Below are 15,500 nucleotides of genomic sequence, written 5' to 3'. Positions count from 1 at the left end.
AGAATACTATGACTTTATTCGAATATTTTCCTAGATTTTTTAATGTCTCAAACGCAGTAGGAGTCAGATTTCATTCATCACGCGAAGAGCTGAGCAGAGCTAAGGTAAGCACGGCTGTCATTCTTGGTGCGTGTCCAGTCTGGCACGTTATCAGATCGCATGTGGAAGCTAAACTTTCATAGGAATTCATTGAAAAGTTGAAACACTCATTTTGCTCCGCAACGCTCAGTTATGAATGCCTGAGCTGAGCGGCAGCGGCCGTGCGCATTTACATTCAGTGAGTGGGATCCTCCCATGTAGGGCTGGGACGGTTACCGCATTACCGCGGTCACGTGACGCCTACCGCGGGTCTGAGATCGTCACCGCCATCACCGCAAAAAAAAAAAAAAAAAAAACATTGGCCTGCCCATGTGTGCACGTTGTGTCCAATTCCATGGATTCATTGATTCTAATGACATGGACTGTGTCTAATGACATGTGTGTCTTATATGGATTAAAGTTTTTCTAAACAAAACAAAAAAGATGGAGCAAATCCGACCTTTCGCGAGTTGGGGAGCGCAATGTTCCATTATAACATTCCATTTGTACCTGTGTAATGTCTTTTAGCCTATAATTTGAATTTAATTTTACTAAAGCATAAAATACAGGCGCATAAGCAGGACCTCAGTTTTTAATTGCACGTGCTTAACACAATTCTCTCACATGGTTGCGCAGCTGACAATAGCGGGTATGTAGATAGAAGTCATGAAAGCAGAAAAAGAACGCACCGCCCGGGCCATGGGTTTGTGTCGAACGCTGACCGATTTCTCCCATAGCTGGCAAAAAAAAAAAACGGCTTCAGAAAGAACAAACTGAGCTGGACCTGCCTCAGCACTCCTTAGTACTGGTAAGTTTTTACTCTCTTCCAACTCTTGTTTGGGAAAGATTGACTACAAATAAGCTGGGCATGCGAAATTTCATTCAATATAATCAATAAATGGTAAATGGACTGCATTTATATAGCGCTTTTAACAGACCTACGGCCATCCAAAGCGCTTTACATTTGCCTCACATTCACCCATTCATACACTCATTCACACACCGACGGCGGTGTCAGCCATGCAAGGCGCCATCCAGCTCGTCGGGAGCAGCTGGGGTTAGGTGTCTTGCTCATGGACACCTCGGCACTTGGTCAGGTGAAACCGGGGATCGAACCACCAACCTTCAAGTTTGTACACAACCTACATGAACCACTGAGCCACTGCCGCCCAGTGTAATAGAATAAATAATCTATTGTAGGCAATTAAATATAAGTTGGCTATGCGATTCTGAAATTCCAATTTCATTAAAAGGCTATCGAAAAAGATATCCGTCTGGCAGGCTTACAAGCACAGTAGTGTGCGACACTTTGGTAAATTAAATAGCCTTCGTTAAATATTTGAACCACTGAGACAAAAGCGCACAAGATATATAAATTAATATATGTAAAAATATGAAATATAAATATAAATAATAAGTAATAGGCTATACAATCACGGTAGTGTGAGCAGCGACACTTTGTAAAATTAAATAGCCTTCGTTAAATAGCACCACTGAGACAAAAGCGCACACGAGATAGGCATATAGCCTATATATAAATTAATATAAATATGTAAAAATTGGCCTAATATAATAATATATGTAAAAATTATTTATGTAATATAAATAACATAAATATAAATAATTATATATATGTAATATAAATAACATAAATATAAATAATTATATATATGTAATATAAATAACATAAATGTAAATAATTATATATATATATATATATATATATATATATATATATATATATATATATATATATATATATATATATATATATATATATATATATATATATATATATATTTATATATATATTTATTTATTTATTTATTTATATTTATATATATATATATATATATATATATATATATATATATATATATATATATATATAATTATTTATGTAATATAAATAACATAAATATAAATAATATATATGTATGTGATATACAATCATTAGCCTAAATAGCCTTGTTAAATTAGCCTAAAAAGTCTTCGTTAAATAGCCTTGAACCACTGAGACAAAAGCGCACACCACACGAGATATGTAAAATAATATAAATATGAAAATTTTATAAAATATAAAAAATAAATATAAATAATAAAAGTAGCATAATATACAATCAAGGTAGTGTGAGCAGCGAGTGACTACACTTAAATTAAATAGCCTTGAGCCTTCGTTATAGTCTTCATTAAAAAAATGAAAAATCCATACCGTCCCAGCCCTACTCCCATGTGGGTGGGTTGAAAACATGGAACTAGCCCCTGTAGTCTCTAGGCTCTCGCCAAAAATCCTCAGATGACGCAAAATGACGATATTTCCGTCATCGGAGGATTTTTTCCAGAAATAAAATGCATAATTATCTCGTCTCAAGGGGAATATGAGGGGGGAAAGTACCATAATTCGAATATACTACCGGGTTTCTACAAAGCTTAATGCTAAATCAATGAAGTGACCCTTTAATACAGCGCGAGCCAAACGAGTCACGCAGCACAGATCAGCAGCAGATTTTATTCATCACGAGAGTGAGGAGCTGAATGACAAGACGACGGCGGAAGATTTGGTTTCAAAGCGAAATGTAAAAGCGCCTATTTAAATGAGTTTGTCATTGTACTGTTTTGTTGTTGTGTTTTTCATTAAAGTATAATAGGCTAATGAACCCACCATTCAAGCAACCCGCCCAACTGGTGTTTATTCTAAACCGAAAGTAAAATGTGCACGGCCGCACTATCATTCATTCACCGCCGCATAGTGCCACCCTGTCATTCACGGTGCGTGTCCACTGGCGCCTTTTCAGGTCATTTATAGGAATTAATTGAAAACACTCACTTTGCTCCGCTCCGTTATGAATGCCCAAGCAGCCGTGCGCATTTTACTTTCGGTTTAGAATTTGAATTAGCCCCCGTCGTGATACCGGTAATAACAGTGTTGTCACATGTCAATTAACCGGTGGGAAAATTTCCTCACCGTCACACCCCTAACACACCCCTAACACACCCACACCCACACACCCACACCCACACACCCACACCCACACGTTCAAAAGTTTGGGGTCAGTAAGATTTTTTTGGGAGAAATTAATAGTTTTAGCTACTATTAATTTTTCAGCAAACAAAAAAAACTGACCATGAACATGAAACTGACCAAAAGTGTCAGTAAAAGATTTACAATGTTACATCAAATTTCCATATCAAATAAATACTGTTCTTTTGAAAGACAGAATCAAAGAATCCTAAAAAATTCTAAAAAAAAGTTTCCACAAATATATTAAGTAGTACAACTAAAGACTGGAGTAATGACTGCTAGAAAGTCAGCTTTGCCATTACTTCAAATAGAAAACATTTATTTAAATTGTAATATTTCACAGTATTTCTTATCAAATAATTGCAGCCTTGGTGAACAAAAGACACTTATTTTAAAAACATTTATCAGTAGCAATGTGTATATTAAAGTAATTAATAATGATATAACTGTTGAATGAATTTTTAGATTTTATATAGTTATATATAATTTACATAAACCCACAATCTTTGACATGGGGGGGGGGGGTCATCAGCATGATCCGTTTGAAATGATCAGATTTAATTGGACCCAATGATGTTGATGATATACTAAATACCTTCTTCCTGGGCCGAAGCTTCTCCCTCCAGTCTTTTAGCTCCTGACTGTGCTCCTCATCCAGCTCCTTCAGCTTCTGAGTCTCGTGCTCAATCAGGAGGTGGCATTTCTCATTCTGGTGGCAATAAGACAATGAACCATATGTTACAACCAAAGATAGAGGGCAACAGAGTTACTAGTTTAATTTAAAAGACTCAACAGAACAGAGTATAAATGCAAGGCCAGTAAAGGAAAAAGGAATGTATGCCTGAGTGTTACAGACCTGCATCTGTTGAAGTTCTCTGATGTTGGAGTCGCACTGCAGCTGCAGGTCTCTCATCTGGTTCTCATGTTTCTGATGCTGATGAAGTCTCTCATTCTTCTGTCTCTTGTCCTCTTGAGAAGCAAACTGCTCAAAATAAAGCAGAAAAAAAGGACTTAACACCAGCCTAATTCCTCTGATCTTGACAAAGTTCTTCCTGAGCTTCCTGATAGAGGGTCTGACCTGTTTGATCTTCTCTCTGTCCTGCTCTGGTGTTCCTGTGCCAGTGATCCGCAGGCTCTTTTTAAACATTGCCATACGAGTCTTCGCTTCACTGCGCTGGATCTTGGGCAGCCGAGCTCTTTCCTGTGCCTGCCTGTTCTTCATCTCCTCAATCAACCGCTGGTTATAACCCTGCATCTGCTCCATCTCCTGATGACCAGCCAAGTGGGAATAAACATAGTCAAAGTGGCTACAAAACATACCCGTTTTTGATTCGTTCTACAAATTGACAGTCAGGTCTCACCTTGTCATGCCTCTTGAGGAGCTGATGTCTCTGCATGAAGTATTGATCTTTCAGCTGCTGCTTCAGCAACTGGTGTTTCTCCTGCAGGTGGCGCTCCTCCAGCTCCCACATGGCTGCCTCCCGAGCTGTGGGTTTATGAACCAAAGAAGAGAGGAAATAGAGCATTTATCAGCCGTTAGAACCAGACCATTCGACTACAATGCAGGTTTAGACATGTTTGCACACACAAAGTCACACATATCATTACATAGACGGCAAATCTCAACAACACGGTCTGTCTGAGACATTTTCACATGCACAGCTCATCAAATGAGATCTGGGCCACACCTCAAGAGGCATTCGGCTGGCCTTTATAATTGGACCTCTGTCTGAAAATAACATGAAGTTTAGCTCTATTTCAGCTTTACTGTCTGTAGAAGCAGGTGACGCGTTTCCTTTGTGGTTGGAGGTGAAAGCGTGACCTAGATAAATAGATCACCACATAAGCACAGCTGATTTATTTATAATGAATATAACCACCAAGGTCTACTGGACTCAAAATCACTCAGTGAAGTTTGAAGTGAACTATTTGAGAATATACTGCAAGAAAACAAACATTTTAACACCAAAAAAAAACCCACAAAAAAAACAATGCATTAAAATGCTTTCTATTATTATTAATGTAAGAATATTTGTAGAAGCAGGCCTCTCTGTCATATATATATAAAATGTATATATAATTAATAATGTATTTTTACATAAATATATATTCCCACCTGAAAACCCACATTTTTTGGAATGGGTGAAAAAAGCAGCATGCAAGTTTGTACAACTATTTGAAAAAATACTGCAGGCAATACTGCTTTCATTATTATTAAATGGAATAATATTTACAGATGCCTCTCTGTAAAGAGTGTCTGACCTCTCATGAGCTGCTGCTTGTGGTTGAGACAGTCTCTCTCTATAGTAGCAATCTCTAGTTTGTGCTGCTGGATGATCTTCTTCAGAGCTCCATCCAGCTCCTGTTGCTGCCTCTGGAGAAACTCTTGCTCCTAAGAGAGACGGGTGGAGAGAGAACAAGAGAGAAGAAGAAAGGAATCGGGCACAGAAACAACAGGGGTGTTAGTATCTGTACATGATCATGCTCCAAGGTAAAGCAGACAAAGTTCACATGAGCACTAACACAGGCACTGATACCACAGCTTTAAGAGGAAGGTCACACACTTAAACCATTTAACAAAGATAAAACATTTATAAGTCATGATAAATGGATAAAGATTCAAGAAATGAATGATCTAGAGAATAGATTAACAACACATACAAAGTTACAGTACAGCAGTAACAACCTTAAGGTAGACTTTCTGCACATTTTCTACACTGATTTAAGGGGAGAAAAAAGGTGGGATGGATTAAACACGATAAAATGTGTATTAAAATGAGTAGATTGCTGAAAGCTTAATTTAAATCTGATAAACGCAGAGAGTACACTACCGTTCAAAAGTTTGGGGTCAGTAAAAGTCTCATGCTCATCAGTATAAAAAGTGGTTTTCTATTGTAATATATTTTAAAATGTAATTTATTCCTGTGATGAGAAGCAACATTTTTAGCAGTCTTCAGTGTCACATGATCCTTCAAAAATCATTCTATGCTGATTTAGTGCTCAAGAAACAATTATCATCTTACTGACCCCAAACTTTTCAGCAGTAGTGTGTGTATTTAAATAACTTTATAAATGTTCCAATTTTACGGAAGCCTGTGTAGATTGCAGATCTTTGTGAGCTTGCCAAAGACGTGCATAACACTGGACAACTGCTCCACCAAAGCAATACAGGTAATACATACATAATGTATAATACTACTAATAATAATAATCATAATAATAATGCATCTCAAAAGTCCTCCTAAGGTCGACCTGATGTTCGACTCCTGCTTTGAACTTGGCCTTCAGTGGCAGACAGAAAAAAGCAGCACAGGTGACGCACAGAAACTTGACTAAAGTTTCAGTAACAGTATGAGAGAGAGAGAGGATAGAAGAGATACTGAGACACTGCAGCAACACAGCAATAGCACTCCAAAACAACAGAGCACCTTCCTGCCCGCATGTGCCGTCGACATCACATTCAAATACTACTGCTACTGCCGTTACAAAAGGGCATGCTTCAGTGGAATCGTGTTGAACAATCAAATCAGTTCTGCTAGTGTCACTCAACAAATATATAGTTCAGGTGTGACAACAGTGCATTGATTCCAGGGAGGCTCACGTAAACTTCTGCAGTAGGGAGGAGGCATTTCAAAGTACTAGGACGAGATGTGCTGAAAACGTGCATTTTGCATTTGTACTGGATTGTGTATTTTATGGTCTATTTTCTCTGGTTTTAAAGTGTGTAAGCTAATAAATGTTCAATTACTAAACTACAAGTTATTAAAAAAGTTTGCAAATCTATTACAGCTGTTGTGAATTTGTGTGCATCTGCTCTGTATCTTGTGTGACGGACGGGCACATGTGAGAGGGTTGAGTCACGAGGAGAGAGGAGACTTACATCCTGCATCTGAGCGTTGAACAGAGCACATGAGGACAACTGAAAAGACTGTATCATAACCTGGGCCACACCCTGTGGAGCAAAACACAGCCAACTCCACCACGTCAGGAACAGGGGACACACACCAGCACTCAAGCGTACCACACGCAAACCATACACACATCTCACAATATCCTCATTGCAACAACATGTTAGTGTCCTGGGTCCCGAGCTAAGACCCTGCGAGCAATGAAATTGGTTCTTCCAGATGATGGACGGAGAGCGGGTTTAGCAGCTGGTGAGTCTGAAGGACCATCATCAGTTAGTGCAGCTGTCCTCCTTGACATGCATGATGAGATGCAGCAGTCATCATTAGTCTGTTACACTCCTCCCTCGAGACTCACGGAACAAAATTATGTGGATACCCCAAACCGGTTTGGCTACTTCAGCTACACGCATTTCTAACATGTGCATATCATCAAGCAAACAGCCATGCTATCTCTTTAGACAAATTATTTTTGTGGAATTGGGTAGGGATGCACGTTAAACCAAAACAAAAGTGAAAGGCTAAGGCTACAATTTAATTATTTCAATATATGTGCTGCATGTTGTAGCTCATGACCCAGTGTTTTCAGTGTCTCTGAGCAGCTCGGTTGGAACATTGAGAAGTTAATGAACCATCAGAATGTAGATAACGCTGAGAAAAGCTTATAAACACTGTTGTCAACAAAAGAGAAGCTTGTTGTACAGTAAAATAAAATTATTATAATTATTTTTTTAAATACTTTTAGTAATTTTTTGTTTTGTTTTGTTTATTATTTTTAGTTAATAATACATAATAGATTAGGAATGTAGAGGCCAGGTCCCACTGATGCTTTTGTGTCTGAACAAGAGAGCGAATCTCTGCTTCCATGATCTAACATCTAGTGGAAAGTATTTCCAGAAGAGTAGAAGCTGTTCTGAAACTCTTCATTGATGCCCATGGTAGTTTATTTTCATATAGGAAGTGTAAGGAATAACCTTAACTTTTGTGAATCCTACAATTCAAGACCAGAGTGGTAGAAAAGAGGAGAAGTGGAAGTGTGTGTATGGGGTAACCTGTGTCTAAATTACCTCTTCGTGTTGAATAACTGCTAGGTCTTCCTTTAAGCGTTTCATGAGTTCTTTTCTCATGTGTTTGGGGGACTGTCCGACCTCTTGTTTGACCTACAGTGTGGGCATGCAGACTGTTGGGAATGAAGGCTTTACTTGCATAGGGACTGACTATGTAAATCATTAGTCGGAGAAGGTCATGCAAAATCTGATATGAAGGGTTAATCGATGATGATTAAAGCTTTAGTATTTGAGAGATAATCATCTCCAAACCACTGATGATTTCCAACTGGGTTAGCAGTTAATATAAAGATGATTCCAATAGCCCTTGAGCAGCTATTACTGTTAAAGAGTTGTTCAGAAGCTGGAGAAAAGTGAAAGCCCACTAACAGCTGCTAATATAGATCCCTCCTTCACCTCTTCAACCATTCCATTCATCAGAGAGTATAGATTCCTTCAGCAATCTCTAAAAGATGCACACTTCTATATTGCTGACATATGTTCTTCTGTAATGGAAGCTGTGTCAGCAGGTCATGGTTTTCAGCAAAACGGCAAGACAAGTTAAGTGTCAAAATGTCAAATTGTCAGTTTGATCAGGAAAGAAAGATATTTTGCTGACCCGAGATTATCCTGGTTCTCAGAAATGCCAGTCACTGTCCAACTGAAAATATTAACACTTACTTTTAGCGACAGACTGGGTTAGTCCGCATACTATATTGGTCTGATTAATCATCTGCAGTGATTTGCATAGGCCATAATAAAATCATATACATATTATCTGGTAAGTTTGTTTTAATGTTTTAGGTAGAAGTCTCTTATTTTGATCAAAAATAGTTTTAAATTGAAATATTACAGCTTAAAATAACTGTTTTCTAATTTAACATATTAAAATGTAATTTATTCCTGTGTTGGCAAAGCTGAATTTTCAGCATCACTACATCACAGTCTTCGGTGTCACATGATCCTTCAGAAATCACTCTATGCTGATTTGGTGCTGATTTCTTAATATTATCAATGTTGGAGACAGTTGTGCTGCTTACTCAAAAGAACAGCATTTATTTGAGAGAAATCTTTTGTTATATCATAAATGTATTTACAGTTACTACTGACCCCAAACCTTTGAACGGTAGGACAGTGTATAATACTTTATCTGCTGCTCAGCAATATAGAACATTGAAATGTGCATCTTGCAATGAAGGTCACTTTTAACAGTATTTTTTTTTTATGAAAGGAAACTTAATCTCTAGTACATATTAGTCTATAAAAACAGTGTGTTCCCATCAAGAGAAGAGGCCCTTCACCACACCACTGATCTCCACTCATTGCATCACACTCACACAGGAAACAGAATTAGTGACATTTAGAAAAGCATAACATCTTAAAACAATGTGTGTGAAAACAGTTATTTTACATTTACTTATTCTGAAAAATAATGTTAATACTTTATAGGTAAAATGTATCAATTTCAATATGTATTTGAACAGTGTATCATGAGAGGGAGAAAGAGAGAAAACAAGAAATTGCCTTATCTGAATCCATTAAGGCATCTCAGGTTCATGCATATGACAGCATTAGTGAGGAGCAAGCTGTCTGGTACAAGTGCCACAGAAAAACCAAAACGACAGAAAATAAGAGAGAATCTAGTAGTGCTAATATATACAGCTTGACAATCGCTGTGAGCATGTAACATGCTGGCTGATATTGCAATTAGAGACCAAACAGCAAAAATGTGCTCATTGTGTATCATTATCGTGTTACTGATTATAAAAGCAAATGTGTCCATGCATCATTGCCTAAAAGGAAATAAGAATGGTGACAAACCCACACCACACAGACCCCATTTCCATAAAGCCATGCATGATTGTACTGAAATCCCTTCATTCATGAGCGACACTTGAAAACACCAGCAGGAGGAAGAGATGAAATAAAGAGAACCTTTATTTTGTTCCTAAGCCATAGCTTAGCACCCAATTAACCTTTAAATCCATCTCTGCGGCCTCTCCGAGGACGAAGGTAATTGAATGTGAGAGCCAGAGTTTCGTTAAGCAAACATAACATGATAAGAAAAGAACTGCTTTGCATTTACAAGTCTGAATACAGAGCAAGAGACACAGTTGAGATGTGTCTAAAGAGAGAGATGAGGAAATCAATTCCGTTTGCAGCAGCATTGTGATTCGGAAGCAAAGCTGCTAATGTACATTAGTCAAACGCAAGAGCGTCTGTTTGCCTTTTGCATCCCAAGAAAACAAGAATGAAAAAAGCTACTAAAAGCATACCAATTAGGGATGAGCAGGAGCAATCCAATAGACAAATAACTAGTTGACAAGTAAAGATTAAATCACAAATAGATAGTCCTTTGTGCCTTTACCTGCCACAGACTCATATAAATGTAAAGAAAATGTAAAGCATGATCTAAAAAAAAGCTGATGTGTGTCCCTGCAACTTTACATCACTTTTTTCTGAATAAGAATGTGAAGTTATAAAAAGTGAAAGTGATATGTTGAAACAGAGTGTTTTTTATATATGCAAATCCACTAATGGTGGCAGCCTACTTTTCAAATTGACTTGTATGCAAGATCCAGATAAGTGCAACATTTTTTAAAACTTTTTATTACTGCATATTGCTCTTTAAAAAAAGAAAGGAAATTCATAGGTTGTCAAAAAAAATATTTCCAAAACCAATGTAAGTGTGGTCTAAGTTTAATATTTGAAAATTAAAACAACTTCTCGAAAGTGTTAAACTTGCATTTTTAACTTAAATTTAATTAAGAGTAATCCATTAATCATATTTTAGATTGTGTACTCGACTATTAAATTACTCTAAATGCTCATCCCTAGTACCAACAAGCAACAGGTCATGGCCTCATAAACAAATACATGCATAAATACAGTGCATCCAACTCTGTGCCTGTCTTTCTCTGTTACCTCCTTTTTGCGGTTCTTCAGCATGTTCTGGAACTTGGAAAGCTCCTTGTCCTGCTCTGCTTTGATCCTCTTGGCCTCATCTCTTAACCGGTTGGTGTGGTCCTGCTCCAGACGTTCTATGGTCTGTTTTTGCTGTTTCTCCAGGTTCTCCACCTCTTGGTCATACTGACGTTTCTTTCCCTGAGGAGAGAGAGTGAGAAAGAGGAATACTGAATTACTGTAACTGACCACTAATGCACAGAGCAATTTTACCGGTGTGTTTGTGCCCCTGTGAGACTTCATCAGGCTGTTAAACCTGAGCTAACAGTGAGCAGTTCAACAAAGACACTAAACAATGGCTACAATTGAATCCTAACAAGATCTGATGAGTTTATAGCAATTAGCTGTTTCCATCCACCTATTTTTATACACATTTTGTATATATCGTATGAAAAAAATTCTGGATGGAAACAGCACATTCATTTGAAAAAAGCAAATTAAAAAAAAACTTCTCAATTGAGTCTTATTTTTTTATCCGATAAGCAAACAGGCGCATAAACTATGCTGGAAACACATTTACAGAATTAATTCATTGATGCACATCAAAAAAGACATTACTGTGATGGGACAGCATAACTGGACTAACCAGCGGACGATCTCGTTGCACAGCATAGGAAATGCTGTTTTGGTCATTCTGAAATGCCTGAGCAAAGTCGATCATCAAAATGGTTCAGTATAGTTACCTCCCAGAAATGTCTTACACGATTGCGTTCCCAAACAGCAGGCATCTGCCTCCGAGGTGCAAATAATTTACAGTGGCTTCTCCTACTAAAGCAACTTCCATTTTTCTTACATCTTTTTGATATTTAGCGGCAGTTTATCTTCAGCTAGTGCTACTCTTCGGCTCACTGGATGGAAATGCTAGTTTATTCGCAAATGTTTTATGTGATTTTTCAATTTTGCACACAAGTTAAATTCGAAACTTTGGATGGAAATATAGCTACTGATGAAAGCAAAATAAGCCAATTTTGAATCAATCTTTTAGTATTTAGATACTTTTAACTTATCCATCATGCTACATCTGTGTGCTTTTAAGGAAACGAAAACAGCTCTATCAGTGTTTATGGACAAAACAAAAGAGTGTAAAATAAACAATGGATGACAATGGATTACAATGTTGAATGTAACAAATCTAGTGAGGGAATGAGGGTGCTGACCGTCATTTCCTGCTCGAAGCGTCTGAAGAGCTGCTCTTTCTGCTGCTGCAGTTTGTTGCTGAGCTGCTGTTGAGCTCTTTGCTCCTCTTTTTGCAGCAGCCTCAGTTCTCGGAGCTCCTGACGCCTACAAAACAAACACCGCACTTCACACACTATTTCTAGTGATTTAAATTTTAAAAAAAGCATTTATCATATATGCATTATCACCTGCCTGCGTAAATTGCAATGAACTAGTAAAAGTAAATGATGTCAGCTTAGATACCTCAAAAATCTCAGTTCCTCACTCTTGGTGTCATTGTCGGTGACAATCTTGGATGTGGTGACACTGACTTCCACCCCATCAACCATAAACTTGCGGGTCTTTTTCAGGGTTTTCTTTTGCCGCTTGGTGTCCTGTGGGAGTGAATAAAGTTTAATGAATATTTACTTCCAGAACCATAACTTCAAGGACATCTGGCGCAGTTATAGGTACCTGTATTGAAACAGATCCTTCTTTGCTTTTGGAGAGGAAGCTGGAGATTGACAGGTTAATGTCAATGCTATTAGTATCTGCAGCAGAACTGCTGCCGGAGTCAGAGTCTTTCTCTTTTTCAAAATCAGGTTGCGTCACCTCTGCGGCATTCTGCTCACTCTCAAGCATGGTGGGTGCTTCCTGGGTCTCTGGTCTGTCTTCATTGGCTTCTTGAGGTTCCTCCGTTGCACTGACCTCCTCTTCTTTTACACCATTGATGACAAAAACAGGCAATTCTTTCACAGAGGTGTCCTCAACTACATCTACTTCCTTGGTTGCAGGATCCTCTTTGGGTTCTGAACTCTCAGCCTCATCTCCAGCTTTATCTTGGTCCTCTGTTGCCACTTGAGGAAGATCCTTCTTTACCCCTTCAGTAGAAACATCTGGTGAAGTTTCCGTTTGGTCCTCTAGTGAGGTTACTGTTCTCTCATCCTCCACTAGTTCCTTTTCAGTCTTTTCTTCCTCAGTCTCAATTTTGTCTTCTGCTTTTCCTGCAACCTTAACTGGTTCAGTGATGCCTTCTTCAGTAACACCATCAGATTTGTTCTCTGGTTTAGCTTCATCTGAAGGCAGAATACTTTCTTCTCCTTCATCTGTGGTGGTTTGTGCTTTGGCTTCCTGCTGCATTTCTTCACACTCTTCTTTCTTCTCTGGTGTCTCTTCCACCATCACTTCTTTCTTTTCTTCCTCTCCTGTTTCTTCACTGACAGTTACAATCTCTTGGATGACCGTGTCATTTGATGCCGGTGGGTTTGGCTGATCAGAAATCTCCACTTCTGTGGTAACTGGTGTAGAAGATTCTTCTTGTTTTGGTACAGCCTCCTCACCAGAACGAGATTCCTCAGTGCTGGTGTCTGACACACTGAACTCATTCATCTTCTCATCCTCAGCATGGTTGGGTTTGCTGGTGTCCACCACCATGTCGGAGGTTTTGTCACTAACCTGATCCTTTGAACTGGTTTTTTTTTCAGGTTCAGTCTTCTCCGTGACCGACTCAAGAGTTGGCGTGTTCTGATACTGCCTCTCATCCTCAGAGCTGCCAACGCTAGTGTCCGATAATGCACGTTTGTGTCCAGGCACCGCCTACATATAACATAAAAACAAAGTGACTGCAGCAACAAAACACTGTGTGATGTGCATGAAGACAATTAAAGAATTCTGCATGGAAGACAACACCACCATATTATCATCCCAATTTTCTAATTCTCTGAATGTGCTTCTACGGTCTGAAAGTGGTCAAAAATTTGAATGTTCATACCTGCTGGGGCTCTGGCTCTTCTTCCTCCTCTTCCTCTTTTCCCTCTTCCTCTTTTCCCTCTTCAACCTCCTCAACCACTTCAGCTTTAGCCTCAGCAACCAGCTCTCGCAGTGGTTTGTTATCCACCACATTTGAAACAAATGGATGCTGAAAGCAGACCATGGCTCATAAGTTAACTAACATGGGCATTTTAAATTCATCCTTTAAATTGAACTGAATCAAGAAATACAATATAGCCCAACCTGTAAGAGCTGCAATGCACTCCACCTATTGTCTATATTCTTATCCAGTGCTTTACGCAGGAAATCACTGAACTCCGGAGACCTGTTGAACACAGCGGAGAAACAAATATAAACCCTGTGCTGAAAGCTCTGCGTTTGGGGTATTACAGTCATAACTATTGAGCAACAGGCTATGCAGCTAAAGGCTGATCATGTGTTGGGAATCAGGGTGGGCGACAGCTTATGATTCATCAGCTCAATAGCCTCCAGCCCAGTTTTATTATTTCTCAGTTGGGAGGTGATTTATCATACCAGCCAAAATATTACTAAATATCACCAAAAAAAAACTAACTCATTGAACATTGTACTAACCTGCCCTCAGAAACTATCAATATTGCTTCTATTGCTAATCACATTTTACTTAATTGACACATGTGGAAGATCATGGCACTGTGAGTCATAACTCTCACCATCGTGATGGAGATGCGAGTGTGGGGGGCTCAGACTTTGCTATTTTTAGCAGGACTCTCATTGGGTTCATCTCGTGGTTGGGCGGCTCGATCTGTGCCAGCTCAATCAGAGTCACCCCCAGGGACCAGATGTCCGCTTTGTAGTCGTACGGTCTGTCCTTTGACGTCTCACACATCACCACCTCGGGTGCCATCCTTGCATTTAAGAGAGAGAGAAGGGGAGCGGATCTTGTTCAATTGGACAAATAAGAACCGTATTATGTGCCATATTCACAGCTCTGTTCTTACATAGTGACAGATCTCATGATTCAAAGCAAGACTTAAATTGAGTGACTAACCAATAAGGCGTTCCAATGAAAGAGTCTCTTCTCTGTAGTGTCTTTGTATTCTTTGCAGACACTCCAAAGTCAGCTGAGAAGAGACATTGATCAAAATTAAAGACATAAAGTATGGCTGACAGCAATATGGAATAAAAGAGACACGATTTTAATAGATATATTAAATATATCTACCCCATACTCGTGTGTTGGTGATGTCGCACATGTGGTAATGTGGTGATTTCGTTATGAAATTAGGGATGAAAAAATGAATTGTAGGTCTTTATAATTTAATAATAATACTAGCCTTAAAAATAATTAATAATAATAACAACAATAATAATTTAAAACAATGGCAAAACGAGCCAATTATTATCTTGCTAATATCGTAATCTTCAATATCTCTGGCTATCGTCGTTACGTGATACTATCATTTATCGGCAAACACTACTTATTACATTTCACATTTATTTGTAAAGCACTTTTCACAATACATATAGTTTCAAAGCAACTTTACAGGAAATGCATGCACCTACATTACAATTTAGAGT

At 38.4% G+C, this 15,500-nt stretch overlaps 1 protein-coding gene across 3 annotated transcripts in view; it reads right to left on the bottom strand.

Moving 5' to 3' along the window:
* The window catches only part of slka (STE20-like kinase a), a 32,910-nt gene that overhangs the window by 1,726 nt on the left and 15,684 nt on the right, over positions 1-15,500 (bottom strand). The window contains exons 5-18 of one of the 3 annotated variants that reach the window (XM_079843190.1): positions 14,971-15,043; positions 14,633-14,827; positions 14,184-14,265; positions 13,942-14,088; positions 12,645-13,766; positions 12,435-12,565; positions 12,173-12,296; positions 10,977-11,156; positions 8,073-8,165; positions 5,363-5,492; positions 4,462-4,586; positions 4,179-4,367; positions 3,957-4,082; positions 3,696-3,809 (exon numbers count right to left, since the gene is read on the bottom strand). In XM_079843190.1, coding sequence (XP_079699316.1) covers positions 3,696-3,809; positions 3,957-4,082; positions 4,179-4,367; positions 4,462-4,586; positions 5,363-5,492; positions 8,073-8,165; positions 10,977-11,156; positions 12,173-12,296; positions 12,435-12,565; positions 12,645-13,766; positions 13,942-14,088; positions 14,184-14,265; positions 14,633-14,827; positions 14,971-15,043 — 2,831 coding nt within the window. Of the gene's footprint in view, positions 1-3,695; positions 3,810-3,956; positions 4,083-4,178; positions 4,368-4,461; positions 4,587-5,362; positions 5,493-6,980; positions 7,053-8,072; positions 8,166-10,976; positions 11,157-12,172; positions 12,297-12,434; positions 12,566-12,644; positions 13,767-13,941; positions 14,089-14,183; positions 14,266-14,632; positions 14,828-14,970; positions 15,044-15,500 lie in introns of all 3 variants that reach the window. The other 2 variants (XM_079843191.1, XM_079843192.1) reach the window with 2 other exon arrangements.

This window comes from Gobio gobio (assembly GCF_949357685.1).
Source record: "Gobio gobio genome assembly, chromosome: 18".
NCBI lineage: Eukaryota > Metazoa > Chordata > Actinopteri > Cypriniformes > Gobionidae > Gobio > Gobio gobio.
This window is presented reverse-complemented; position numbering and strand designations above follow the sequence as displayed.